We start from the raw sequence: 13,945 nt of genomic DNA on the forward strand, positions 1-13,945 counted from the left end.
CTATTAGATATGCAAACTTTTCAAATCTTTCTATTGTGTTATGTAGCCTCAGTATTAGGCCTTTAATGCCCATTGACAAAATTTTTCTATGTAAAATAGTTTTTGAGTTGTGGGGGTTTTTGTTAAAAAAACGAAAAGTGGTCTAAGTTACCCCGCCGGTCTAAGTTACCCCATTTTACGGTATATTATTTATTATTAAAATGTATCAAGATCTAGTTTGCATTCATATATATTATCTTTAGTAATATATAAAATTCTTATCAGTCAACATTCATCAACAATGCTCCAGGCTACACCAGCAGGCTGCAGCTATTTTCCTGCAACCCCTTTCAATATAAATGTTGCCTCAGTGAATGAGACTATGATCATTGTCCTAAAACGATATTGCTACTAATATGTGACTATACGGTAGTAGTAAATTTGTTACCCATTTCAGAAAGCTTGGAGGCCTTACTCACCTGAAGTGTCTCAGTTGTTAGAACGAGGCTTTCACAAGCATCTTAGCTCTCTCCTGCTTGGTGATGCTGACCCACGCCTCGCTCCATACACAGTCAATCTCTCCCTATTGAAGCAAATTCACTCTGAAACTGGTCAGTTTAGTATTAAAGTTTTAAAATTAATTATAATGACAGACAGTATCTATTGAAGTTATTGCTGTATTTATTTGAGATTCCTGAAGGTAACAGATTTATAGAATTTTATCAGTGATTTTTTTAGGCTTTGAAAAATATCTTGCATTATACAGGGTGCGGCGCGGGAACTTACTTATTTGAATTGCGCGCCACGTGGCGGCCATTAGTCCTAGGAAGGTGGCACATGGAGGTCACCTACAAGATGTAATATTCAAGAATTAAACTTGTAAGTAAACCCAACGAAACTTTAAATGTAGCTCTTTGTAAAAAAGAAAGAATTAAAACGCTATCTTTAATACTTTTTACTTTGTGATTTTTTTAAAAGAGTAAGTTCCCACGCCGCACCCTGTACTATGTTTATTCTATGTTTATCATTCAAACACAATTATTTGTAAGCATTTCAATTAGGTACAAATTCTCAGATGATTCTTAAATCTACTTGAATGCTTTTACATCACACTGAAAGACTTGATCTTTTTTTCAAGACAAATGAGGCAGAAGTCTGATGCTGTAATTCTTTCTTATATTTCTCTGGTCCCTTCTTATTATTTGTTCAATTTTCCTGGTTTTTTTCAGATTGTTTCTTTAGTTCACTTCTATATAATCATTTATGCTTCCTCACATGCATTTTTATTTATGTCATCAGTCACCTCCACTTATTTTTCAGGTGAGACTAAAGATGTGCGACGGACATTCTTACATCACCGGTCACCTCCTGGTAGTGGTGTTGTGTGGCAGTGGTGTGGAGGTGGTAGCAACAGTACCGATGCTGGTTGTGATGATGGAGATGCTGCTGAGCGATGGCATGACTATGCCATGCCTGTGCAATGTGTTATAGAAGATGCCTGGGCGCAGGTATGAACTGGTCGAGTTTCTTGAGGCAAAATTTGAGCTGAATAAATTAACATTGGCATTGTTGGTGTTTATCACTTAAATGATAGTGTTCTCATATTTGTTGCCATGATTTCTTTTAATAAGGGTTCTGGGCAGATTAAAGCATGTATTTCAGTATCTAGTTTCAGGCAGCTGGATCAGCCTGGATGCATTTTTGCTGTCAAAATAATTGACTCATATTGTTGTTTCCATTGTCTTGACTGATTATTCCTACTTCTTAGGGAGCTCAAGTTGTGGACATCTCTGTGCTCTTTGGGGAGTACAACTACGTCATTGATTTTGGAAATCTCACTCAGGTATGTTATACTTTTATCAAATTACACATTATTTTAATACACCTCATCTCTGTTTTTGGTGCTAGCATATGAAGGATATAAAATTCTCAAATAAGTAATTTAAATACTAAAATATTAGTTTCGTTTTACTTTATTTTCACCATAGAGTTCAGTTTAGGTATGTAACTGATGTTTGTTTACTTTGTTTTTGGTTGGAGATGTTATGCAAAGTTGAATCTGTTTTGTATAGGAAATATTACTTTTTACTGTCATTTTTTTGTCTTGTTTTAAATAATTCCTGACATGTAAAAAGTATGTTATGCCATAAATTAATTTGTTTCCTCAGGTAAATTTGGGAAGCGAGACGCGAAGAGCTGTGAGACGCCAGAAGCAGGCATCTTATCCAGTAGCTCGGCCTCCCCATGGCTATACATATCCTGGATATAATATTCCTGGTCAGTGGTTGGCCTGTCTGCTTTCTTTAGATGTCTTATCATATCAGTGACTTGACTTCCAGGTGTAGCGTCTGATTAGAAGGACATTCATTTTTACGTTTCTTGTGTGATATTGACTCAAATTCTCTACATGCTTGGCTAAAACTTTAGCTTTAGAATTCCCATTTGCTTCACATAGCTCCTGGAGATTGCGATAGATTGAATTATCAGTTCTCACCCGAAAATAAATCATTTTCTTGAAATATAATTACGTCATATTTGATAATTTGTCACTATTGTCTATACAGGATTTCCAACGTATGACAGCACAATTGGGCGCCGTGAACAGCGACTCAGACAACAGAAAGAATTCCCTCGTGCCTTTACTAGCGCCACGACCGCCCACGTCAACAGCACCACTCCTGCTGCTCCTGTTGGTGCAGGCACTAGTGCTGCTATCACTTCGAGCGCAGGGATGCAGTGCTGGCAGCCTTCACAGGATGACGATGTTGTTGGCTCCTCCAGCTCTCGCGATGAGACTTCGTTCAGTGACAGTGCAGACAGCGGCTCGTATGTGCCTCCAAGATTACAAGGCTTGACTAAGCCTCACGTCACTGACACTATCAAGAGTAAACATTTGTCCACTCAACCTGACTGTATGGCTAAAAATGATAAAACAAATTACAAACTTACAAGAAACTCAAATAAGAATGAAAAATCGCATTCAGAGAAAGACAAGATAAGTTCAAAGAAGACACCAGAAGCATCGAAGTCTTCAGGATCTTCTTCCAACATTCTAAATAAGGTGATGCAAATATTTTTTCAACCGTATGTTTGTTTTAAATTTTTACGATAATCAGTTTTGCTTGATTTTTTATTAGCTAATCAATTTCCTGGCAAAAAGTGTATTTCTGAGCGCTGTTTTAACCATTTCAATAGTCTTTCACTTTAATACAAATTTTGGAATTTAATTATTTCATTCTAATTTAATTAATAATTATAAATGATCTTAAAATGGTCAATGATTGTGAAAGTCATTTATCTTAAACATTGAAATCAGTACTTGAATAGCCGAATAACTTTATTTGCTTGTTTTTTTACTCAAAATGTTCATATTTCACGCCGCGATGATGACGAGTGAAGTCATGTGCAGATGCTGAACTTCGGTCTCCATCAGTATCATAGCCATCATCAACCACATACTTTGCCTGTCGATCCTCGACCTTCGCCTGCCATCACAGAAAAAAGTCCTCGTGAATCCCCACCCGCCTTGCCACTACGCACTCACCCTCCTCTTCAATGCTCCACTCCCCTCCCAATGCATACCATGCAAACTCTGGCTGGTCTCGGTCGTGCGAACGATACAACTTCTCGCGCGTGCATCAACACTAGCGAACTCTCACGAAGTGTTTCTTCCAATAACCCATCGTTGGCTAGTGACCACAGCAAGCCATCTGGGAGCAAAAACGCTCACTTCTTTTCTCGCAAACATAGCAAAAAATCAACTGCAGTTGAAGTTGATTCCTCTGTCCGTGACAACGTCATTAACGAACGTCGCGCCGACTGTGGTGCACAGACGGACTTGGATACGTCGACCGACCCTCTTCTCTTGTGTAAACATTCCTCCGATGTTGGTCTTGGGCATCAAGTTAGAGCTGAGTGGTCGGGTTTAAGGAAAGATAGTGACTGCATAAGGATGCAAGATAGTCGCCACCGCCCGGATCCTGTGCCCCGATCATTGATCCCTCCGACCCCTTTCCCTCGTACGCTTTTTCCTTCGTCACACTCACCTCCATATACCAGAGTTCCAGGGTATGTTTTCCTGTTATCAAATTTGTTCAAGTGCTTAGGTTTTGTAGTCTTTTTTAATGAGCATTTTATATGAATGATCTACGCATGATCTCTCAACAGTCAATTGTTAAATAACTGGTGACCAGTTAAATGTTTCTAGGGATTGTACAGGGTGTTTCAGAATTAAGTAACCCTTTTAATTTGTTAATAAATAAAAAACTAAGAACGTTATGAAGTTGAAACTTGTTTTATTTAAAAGAAGAACATTTTTATGGTAATAACTTCATAACGTTCTTAGTTTTTTATTTATTAACAAATTAAAAGGGTTACTTAATTCTGAAACACCCTGTACATTCTTAAATGTTAAGTTATTGTAAGTAATGTTTGAAATCATCAACCTCTTACTGCTAATTTTTTTGCTTATTTGTGTACTTCGGACTGAAGAAGACTAAAAATAGTCTATTTGATTTCCGTTGTAACGTTACTTTCAACTGCCTTACGGAAAGTGAGTATTGGAAGTTACTTGTTCTCTCAACAACTAAAAATATACTTGAAATTACTTTCGTCACGGTATTTACGAGTATATTAGCTACCTACACCGTAAATGTAAATGATAACATTGATGAACTGCAATGTTTGAATTTACATCGTTTGTTTTTAATATTATCGTTTAATAATAATATTATCGTTTAATTTAATATCGTTTGTATTTCAATATTTAGTAGGAAAAATTATTTCCTAGTAAATATTTACCAGGAAATATTATTTCCTAGTAAATATTAAAATCGAATGATCAAATATGTCTGTATGACTCAGACCAGAGCCATCACCTTGTGCCACCTCGTGTTCGATGGACAGCGTCAGCCTTGCAAGTGGTCGTAGGGCTTCCCTTGAGACTATCAGCACCTACCTCAGCACTGACGACCGCCAGCCGTACCTGACTCACAACGCCAGGTAATGTCACGTAAATCATTCAAATTTCAAGGATTTCTTCAATATTAATGAGGTTATAGTAATTTAACACAGCTTTATTAATTATAATTTGAAGTTTATTTATTTTTATTATTTTTGGTCTGAATCTCTCAACATTCGACCTGTGTGAAGTCACATATATGCTTATAAGTTTCATAGTTATCAAGAAGGTAAGTGAGGCGAGGGGCATTTGAGGCGAGGTTACTAACTGCTCACATACAGTGGGGGGAAATAAATATTCGTACACTTGAAAAATCGTATTTTAATGTATGTAAGTACACAAACTGAACAGGAGAAGTGATTTATATATCAGCATCTGCAAATCATTGGTCGAGACGTATAGAAATAGACTGGTATCTGTTGAGCTGAAAAAAGGGTATTCAACCAAGTATTAAATTAAAATAATGCGGATTTATTGTTTTGTACGAATACTTTTTTCACCCGAAAAGTGAACATGTTGCAATGTTTTTTGTTGCATTGAGATTTAATTTCTTTTGATAGTAGGTATTTTTGAATACTATGCGTCTCTATACATAATTTAAATCACTTTTCCTGTTAAGTTTGTGTACTTGCATACATTAAAATACGATTTTTCAAGTGTACGAATATTTATTTCCCCCCACTGTACATAACACTCCATCAGTCGCTTCTACGATTACTAATGTGTACGGTTTTCCACTTTTAAATCAAATATCAGGTTGATCCTAATCTTAGATTGAATTGGCAGCGGCAACCTGACTTTAAACGAGATTTGCTCATTGCATTAGTCGTTAGTTAACGGTAATGATCTTCTCTACCGTTTCTAGCTCTACCTACTACGACAGAGAAAGTCCCAATTTAATCCTGCTCGCGCATTATTGAGCGGCGATTTCAGAACATTTTGTGATCCAGCTCGCATGAAATTGTGGCTCGAGAGCAATAAAAACGGTCGAAATTGCGCAACTTTTACGGAGTTTTAGGAAAATTCTTACTCCCAGTAATCCAAGAAAATCATGAACGACAATTATGAGAGAGTAAAATAAAAGTTTGTACGAGACTTGATGCATAATTAATATGGATAACAAATTATTATAGGGTTTACTATAGCAACGATTGAATAATCTGAGTGTTTTTGTTATTTATTATCGCTGTTTAATTTTTTATGAATTCTCGCCAACTGTTCGACTTGCTTGCTGTTACGTCTCGGACAAATTTACGGCCGGACTTGCGGCCGGCCTCGCGTCCAATCTCCAAATTCAGTGAACAAGGAATATCTCCCAAAGTAACTAACGTAGCTAGGTGAAGCTTGGGACACTTATTCACTAGGACCTTACGGTGATGTTTAGCTCTAGAAATTTCTTTTCAATTTCGCCTTCATTCGTATGTTATATGGCGATACGTGTCGAAATTCGCACTGAAGAAGACAATTCTTTCAAAGTAGGTACTGAACTGATTTGAACGAAATTTTGATTATATATTCGTAACTATCCAACGGTGATGTTTAGCTCGAGAAAATTTTTTAGATTTTGCCTCCGTTCGTGACTTTTTTTCCATTTGACCCTCATTCGTAATTTAAACAGGAATACGTGCTTAAATTCGCAGTGAACAAGAAATTTATTCTAAACCACTGAACAGATTTGAATGAAACTTTATCTATACTTATGTACACCTAACCTCCCAACGGCGATGTTTAGCTCGTGACAATTTTTTCGATTTAGCCTTAGTACCATGCGAGTTATACGGCTTTACGTTATACGGCTCTTGGTCAATGCAAATTTAAAAATCGGCCTGAGAAATGAGGGTCGTTTCTCCGTATATCCGTTGAACTCGCGAACGAAAACAAAATCGAAAAAATTGTCACGAGCTAAACATCACCGTTGGGAGGTTAGGTATTCATATACAAAGTTCCGTTCAAATCTGTTCAGTATTTTAGAAGAAATGTCTTGTTCACTGCGAGTTTCCGCACGTATCGCTATATAACTCACGAATGAAGGTGAAATTCAAAAAATTGTCACGAGTTTAACATCACCGTAACGGTTCTAGTGAATACGTGTACTAAGTTTCATCGAGCTACATTCATTACTTTGGGAGATATTCCTTGTTCACTGAATTTAGAGATTGGCCGTGAAACCAGCCGCGAGACCGGCCGTAAATTTGTCCAAGACTTGAATTAGGGGAGACCGGTCGCGAGTCCGGTCGTAAAAATGTCCGAGACGTCTTTCTTTTCACCATTCCACCAGGTTACACAGCAAAACGTCTGTTTCTTTTAACTAGCCAATGGGCTTGCATCCAGCCGATATATCTAACTATAGAAATAAAACTTTAATTACCAATAAATAGACATTGAACGTACTATGTGCATAGTGGACGGCAACTGTTTGAAATAGTCGGATCCAGTAAATTCATCATTAAAGAGATTAAAAAGCTTGGTGATAGCGACTACATGACCTTGAATCAGCCTGCGCTGCCGACAATTCGATAAATCGTACGTCTGACAGCGCAGATAGTTTTCAACGCGTTCCGAACTCGTATCGAGTATGGCTGCCTGCCGAGCCACAGTTGCGCAATTTTTTACAGTGATGTGTGCCGACTGGTAGTAATGAGGCAAGAGACTGAGTAGTGTTGTTATTACTTACCATTTTATAACTTCCCTATTATAATCGGTGTAATTTATACGAATTAGTCTTTACATTCTATAATAATTTCTTATCTCGCAGACTTGCCCTGCGTTCACAATTTTTTAGCAATGATTCCAATATGATCAATTAGGTAGCTTGCAAATGAAAGTACCTAGGTAGCACCTTAGCCTATGAAACTGATTCTTGACTGCAGGTGCAGACAGTTGCAGTGCCACTTACAAAACTGTCAGTTTGGCTTGGCTGTTACTGGCGTTAGTCATGTGAGCTGTCGTTATAAATTAGTGAAATGCTTTATTTGTATTAAAAAATCACAGAATTTCTTTACTTACTTCAATATTCAATTGCAAGGCTGTTGCTGTGTAATGTCTTTGCATTATTTTTTTTATTATTCCTAATTGATCATGGATACAAGTTAAATAGTATATATATTTCCCTTCTTGCTTTGATAAAAAATTTATATCATTTAATTTATAGGAAATATGGTACCTACCTATTAATTATGGTGCAATATTATATAAATTTAGGTAGGGTAAACGCGGTATATTCCGACATCGTAGGTAATTCCGTCACCTCTCCAGCTTTTCCTTTATATTAAGCTTTGTTTTAGTTCCATGCGTTCATTGATGGTTGAAATGGTGACATCATACATTTGCGTGTCGAAATACTGCAAGCAATACGACTCACCACGTGTCGGATGTTGCCACACAAGGTGATGGAATATAGGGATTTAGTAGGTTTCCATTCTAAAGTCTTTTTGATTAATATGGCAACATTTTGTGATGTTTCATCGTTGCTGACGCGTAGTGAAGTGTTATGAGAGTCATGTGAAGGCAACAGAACTTACGTAACGCATATGTTTTTTTTTTATAGTTTTTCATTTCTCGAGGCGTCCTTAATGTGTCGTAATATACCGCGTTTACCCTAGCTAGGTGGAAATATTGTATTTTATGTGCATTTTAAACCTCATGCCACCCACTCTCACAGGGCTGGAAGTCCTATTTTTTCTGAAATATTGCGGCTCTAATATCATATAGGGTAAACACGGTATATTCCGTCATATTAAGGACACATCGATAAATGAATCCTATAAAAAAACCGTTTGCGTTACTCAAGTTCTGTTTGCTTTATGTGACTCTCAAAACACCACACTACCTACGCGTCAGCAACAACGAAATGTCACAAAATTTTGCCATATTTATTTAAAAGCCTTTAGAATGCAAACCTACCAAATCCCTATATACTGTCACTGTGTGTGGCTATATTCGGCACGTGGTGAGGCGTATTCCTTCCGCGCTTCAAATTCTTCTGATACGTAATGCCGTCATCCACTTGTTCAAATTCCATTTCGCTATGCGAGCTGTATTGAAATACAACTCGGCTTTGAATTAGAACACTAATGAATATTGAACACTAATTAATTACGCTTTTAATTAACAGTTATTAAGCTTTTAATTAAGAAAATTTTAATTTTTGTACACAGCTTGGAACGATCTGTGTGTGTCCAATTCAAGTTGTGACAGAATTAGTTTTCATGTGTCTAAATCCATTTCTCAACTTAATCATCTATTAATTTATTTACCACTTGAAATCAGCAAATACAAGTATCCTTAAAGGATTCCTAACATATTCACAGACATATTTAAAAGTCTCAAACCATAATATTCTTCCTATACCAACAGTTATTCACTATTTCGTAGAGCAAGGTCAACTGTCAAATTTGACTCATTTTTCGATGATCTCAATCATCTCACTGGGTAGCGTGCATTCTCTCTTTCATGGCCAAGACCTAGTGTTTTGGCGGTAGTTTGACACGCAAATGTATGATGTCACCATTTCAACCATCAATGAACGCATGGAACTAAAACAAAGCTTAATATAAAGGAAAAACTAGAGAGGTGACGGAATTACCCACGATGTTGGAATATACCACGTTTACCCTAGCCTACCTAATTTCAGTAGGCAGCAGGCCTAGGTATGAAATCTTGTGGCTCTATTGATTAGTCTAATGTCATAAATTTTTGTTTGATTGAAAAAAATTGCATTTTGTACTTCACAAACATTTTGTTTCATAAAATTTTCAACTTCCACGATCCACAGTATATATATAATAGGGTAAACGCGGTATATTCCGACATTGTGGGTAATTCCGTCACCTCTCTAGTTTTTCCTTTATATTAAGCTTTGTTTTAGTTCCATGCGTTTGTTGATGGTTGAAATGGTGACGTCATACATTTGCGCGTCCAACTACTGCCAAAACACAAGATCTTGGCCATCTAGCGGGAAAATATTGAGATCCAAAGAGAGACAATGCACGCTACCCAGTGAGATCATTGAAAAATGTGTCAAATTTGACAGTTGACCTTGCTCTACCAAATAGTGAATAACTGTATAGGAAGAATATTATGGTTTGAGACTTTCAAATACGTCTGTGAATATATTAGGAATCCTTCAAGTATACTTGTATTCGCTGATTTTGAGTGGTAAATAAATAAATAAATGATTAAGTTGAGATGATGAAAACTAATTCCATCACAACTTGAATTGGACACACACAGATCGTTCCAAGCTAGGTACAAAAATTAAAATTTGCTTAATTAAAAGCTTAATAGTTGTTATTTAAAAGCGTAATTAAGTAGTGTTCAATATTCATTAGTGTTCTAATTCAAAGCCATGTTGTATTTCAATACAGCGAATGGAATTCGAACACGTGGATGACGGCATTACGTATCAGAATTTGAAGCGCGGACGGAATACGCCTCACCACGTGCCGAATATTGCCACACACAGTGTCGGAATATAGGGATTTGGTAGGTTTGCATTCTAAAGGCTTTTAAATAAATATGGCAACATTTTATAACGTTTCATTGTTGCTGGCTCGTAGTACGGTGTTTTGTGAGTCACGTAAAGCCAACAGAATTCGAGTAACGCATATGGTTATTTTTTTATAGTTTTTCATTTCTTGATGCGTCCTTAATGTGTCAGAATATACTGCGTTTACCCTAATTACATGGCTTGTAAATTAGTTTTCACGGCCAAAATATGGAATTCATGGCTTGAAGAAATGGAATCACGGCTGGCAAACCCATAAAACCATGGCTTGTAAAATTCAGTTGTGGCTAGCCAAGTAGGCTAGCTAGATATATTCCATGCCTACACTCTCAGCCTTGGTTTGAGTGTCACAAGACTTGCTAGTTGATACTTTCAAGCTACTATTTTTACAATAGCCATATATTATTGTTTTTGAGGTCTAGGCCCTAGGGATAGCTTGCTAAGCTGGCTTATTTTTAATTAATTTTTCTGGTTACGTACTTCAGTTTTAGTCATGACGGGTGAAATCCTCGTAGCGCTAGTGCACAGAGGTGAAATATTAATAAAGGCTTAAAACACAGGTGAGATTGTCCCATATGCACAGCACAGGTGAAATTGTCCTTCATGCACGGGTGATTTTTGCTCATCCATAGGTGCTTTTAGCCCAATTTACCATACTAGTCATGAGTAATGCATCATAATTTATGCATGTCATGCAGTTTCTAACAATTAGAATTGGTTTAACTGGTAGATATTTCATATTTCATTCATCACCTATTGGAAATCTTTCATCTCCAGAAATATCATGAAAGCACTATTGTAATTTGACAATAATACGGAAGTTGCCACATGGCACATGATGAGATTTGACAATCTCTACTTGACACTCATGTTTTGTTGATGCCTTGTGACACTGACACATGCTGCAAAAATATAAAATTGAGCTGAAGCCACATGTGAATTGAACAAAAATGTCTGTGGATCAGACTAATTCCACCCATTCCTATGACCTCATCCCAATTTCTTCAGTGAAAAAGAAAAAAAAAACTATTTTTACTTGCAATATAAAGAAATTTCTGCATAATATTCAGAATTGACATGTATTATATAATTTTAAAATCTTGCAGCTTGATTGTGCAATTTTGTTAATCCTTGGAGTTCATTCATCTAGTGGAAATTTTACAGTTCATATTGGCAAAGGTGGAATTTTTTTAGATTCAGTTCAGGCTGATTCAGTTCAATATTTTTTTTACCTATCCTCCAAACTCTGGATGATGCTGTTTTTCATGAATTAACCTGGCCTACAAAGAGGCTCTAAGCCAGGCTGCAGAAAGTGGGTAAATATCTGAAAATCTTTGTCAGTTCATCTGCAGCAAACTTTATGCCTTCTAAAGATCTTGCCAGCACATTTGGATTGAAATAGTTGCATTTAGATATTTATGAATCTGTGCCTATGTTAACCACTTAACAAGTACACCAGTGGCTGCATTTTTTTTTAATTTCCATTTTCCAATCAGTCAGATTTGGCTGCAAAGAATGATCCACAATTCAGTAATTTTGGTTGCAATGCAATTGTCTACTGCATTACCTGTGGTGTTACAGATACACTCATCAAAGTTGATTTTGTAAGAATTTTGATGAAAATTATGTTTGCAATGCATTTTGAAGACTGCTGCAATGCAGCAACTCATCTTGAAGACTGGCGGTGATGCATCTTGGGTACAGCTGGCCACATTTTTGGTTTACAAATGCAAAAATTGGCATTGCATTCACCGAACTTGGCACTCAGGGCTCTAAGCCCTAGCACTGCAGTATCCCCTGGCATACAAGAAGCTCTATATACAATTATGTACCTATATAGGTTATGTTGAACTTCATGGCGAATGCTCTGGTCCAGCTGAGATTTGGACCTGGTCTTGCGGACTTGCTTGTTAAGCACTCTTGACTGCCACTTTTAGTTAAATGATGTAACTATTTGTCAACAACAAGATTCATCTTATTATACATACTGTTTTCATTGGTTTTAATATAATTTTTTTTTTCAGATGGAAATTCAGTTAGGTACTGTTTTGTATCCAAATTCTTGGAAAATTTAGTTTATCCTTAAATTTTGTCTTCAATATTAATTGCTATGTTTTTTTCAGTGATTCATGTGTTGCACATCTTGTGGACTTCAGCATGGAGGAGCCTGAAGTTTTCAGACTGTCCTTGGATGGACATGGCAGTGCAACAACTCTACATTACACGGAACTAATCAAGCAGTCAAATAAAATGCCAAGTAAACTACTGGTGCCATATTATGGTAATAAAGAATATGTGAGTAATATAACATCAAACAGTTGCAATTGTACTTGCATTCATGATGAGAGTTCTAAGAATGCTAGTCAGAACCACTCATCTGAACACAAATATAGTGATCACTGTTGTGGTTCATCATCCCAAGAACAACCTCATTATTGCGTATCTAAGTATTCCAGTCTTAGTTATGCATCTAGTGCTGATAGTAAATATCCCTCCAATGGTCCTTGCAATGCCACACAAATACCAAACCATGTTGCTGATTCATTTAATCAAAATATCTGTACAAAAGACTTGTCAAATTTTAGTTATCCACCACTGACTTCAGATGCAAAAGATCCAAGTACCAATGGAAATGATAGTCATATTACAGCTTTACAGAACCTTCACTTGAGCAATCCTGGCAATTATTTGGTGCCCATAGAAAAATGTTCATTCAGAAATTCTCCTAACTTGGCTCCAAGTTATACCTGTAGAGATGAAGGAGACACTGACGATGATGATGTCTTCACTTCTGCTGATCAGGAAGTGAGACAAGTGATGAGTGCCACCATAGCTAGGACAAAAGTTGTCATACCTCCAAAATTACCTTTGTCTAGCTAAGTTTTTCTAGTATTATATAAAGCCATTAGCTATATAACATTAAGATATAGAGGTTCATATTTAGTGAACATATGCTGCCATGTTCTTGACGGGAATATAGTCAGAATGTAATTCATTTATCAATCATGCTCTAACTTTTCCAGTAACGCTAAATAAATACGGTACGTAGTTTTTTTAGAAGTAACTATGAAATTTATTTACTCTATTTCCAAGTCATTCTATTGTTATCTTACTTATTTTTAATGAATTTGACTACCATCATGTAAAACGTAATGGAAAATGAATATTAACTAGTACATTTGAACCATTTTATTGCCATGACAAGCCCTAATTACCAAATTGAATTTTTCCAGAGAAGTCAATCAGATTTTTCAGACAATTCCTTTGTCGCAACTGCCATATATCTCTACTAGGGTATGTAATGAATAGTTATTGATGAAATTACTGAAGTATGGAGTGCAGTGAGATAATTTTACTTTGTGTTCTATGTTCTGTTCCATTTCATTTATATACGATTTTTCATTTCCATGTATCACCTGCAATGCCATATTTAAATCTTTACTGATTTTAAGCTTAGCCAGTGTAGTAGTACCTTATTCCCTGTATTTCTGGTTCTATTT

At 36.5% G+C, this 13,945-nt stretch overlaps 1 protein-coding gene across 1 annotated transcript in view; it reads left to right on the forward strand.

Annotated features, from left to right (window-relative positions):
* Positions 1-13,913, forward strand: part of LOC108677888 — a 17,796-nt gene extending 3,883 nt beyond the window's left edge. The window contains exons 2-9 of the mRNA XM_018166191.2: positions 437-590; positions 1,300-1,487; positions 1,748-1,822; positions 2,148-2,256; positions 2,544-3,040; positions 3,389-4,047; positions 4,843-4,980; positions 12,569-13,913. Of these exons, the coding sequence (XP_018021680.1) occupies positions 437-590; positions 1,300-1,487; positions 1,748-1,822; positions 2,148-2,256; positions 2,544-3,040; positions 3,389-4,047; positions 4,843-4,980; positions 12,569-13,325 (2,577 nt within the window). The 3' untranslated portion in view covers positions 13,326-13,913. The remainder of the gene's footprint in view (positions 1-436; positions 591-1,299; positions 1,488-1,747; positions 1,823-2,147; positions 2,257-2,543; positions 3,041-3,388; positions 4,048-4,842; positions 4,981-12,568) is intronic.
* The last annotated feature ends 32 nt before the right edge of the window (positions 13,914-13,945 follow it).

This window comes from Hyalella azteca, unplaced genomic scaffold (assembly GCF_000764305.2).
Source record: "Hyalella azteca isolate HAZT.00-mixed unplaced genomic scaffold, Hazt_2.0.2 contig7219, whole genome shotgun sequence".
Lineage (NCBI taxonomy): Eukaryota > Metazoa > Arthropoda > Malacostraca > Amphipoda > Hyalellidae > Hyalella > Hyalella azteca.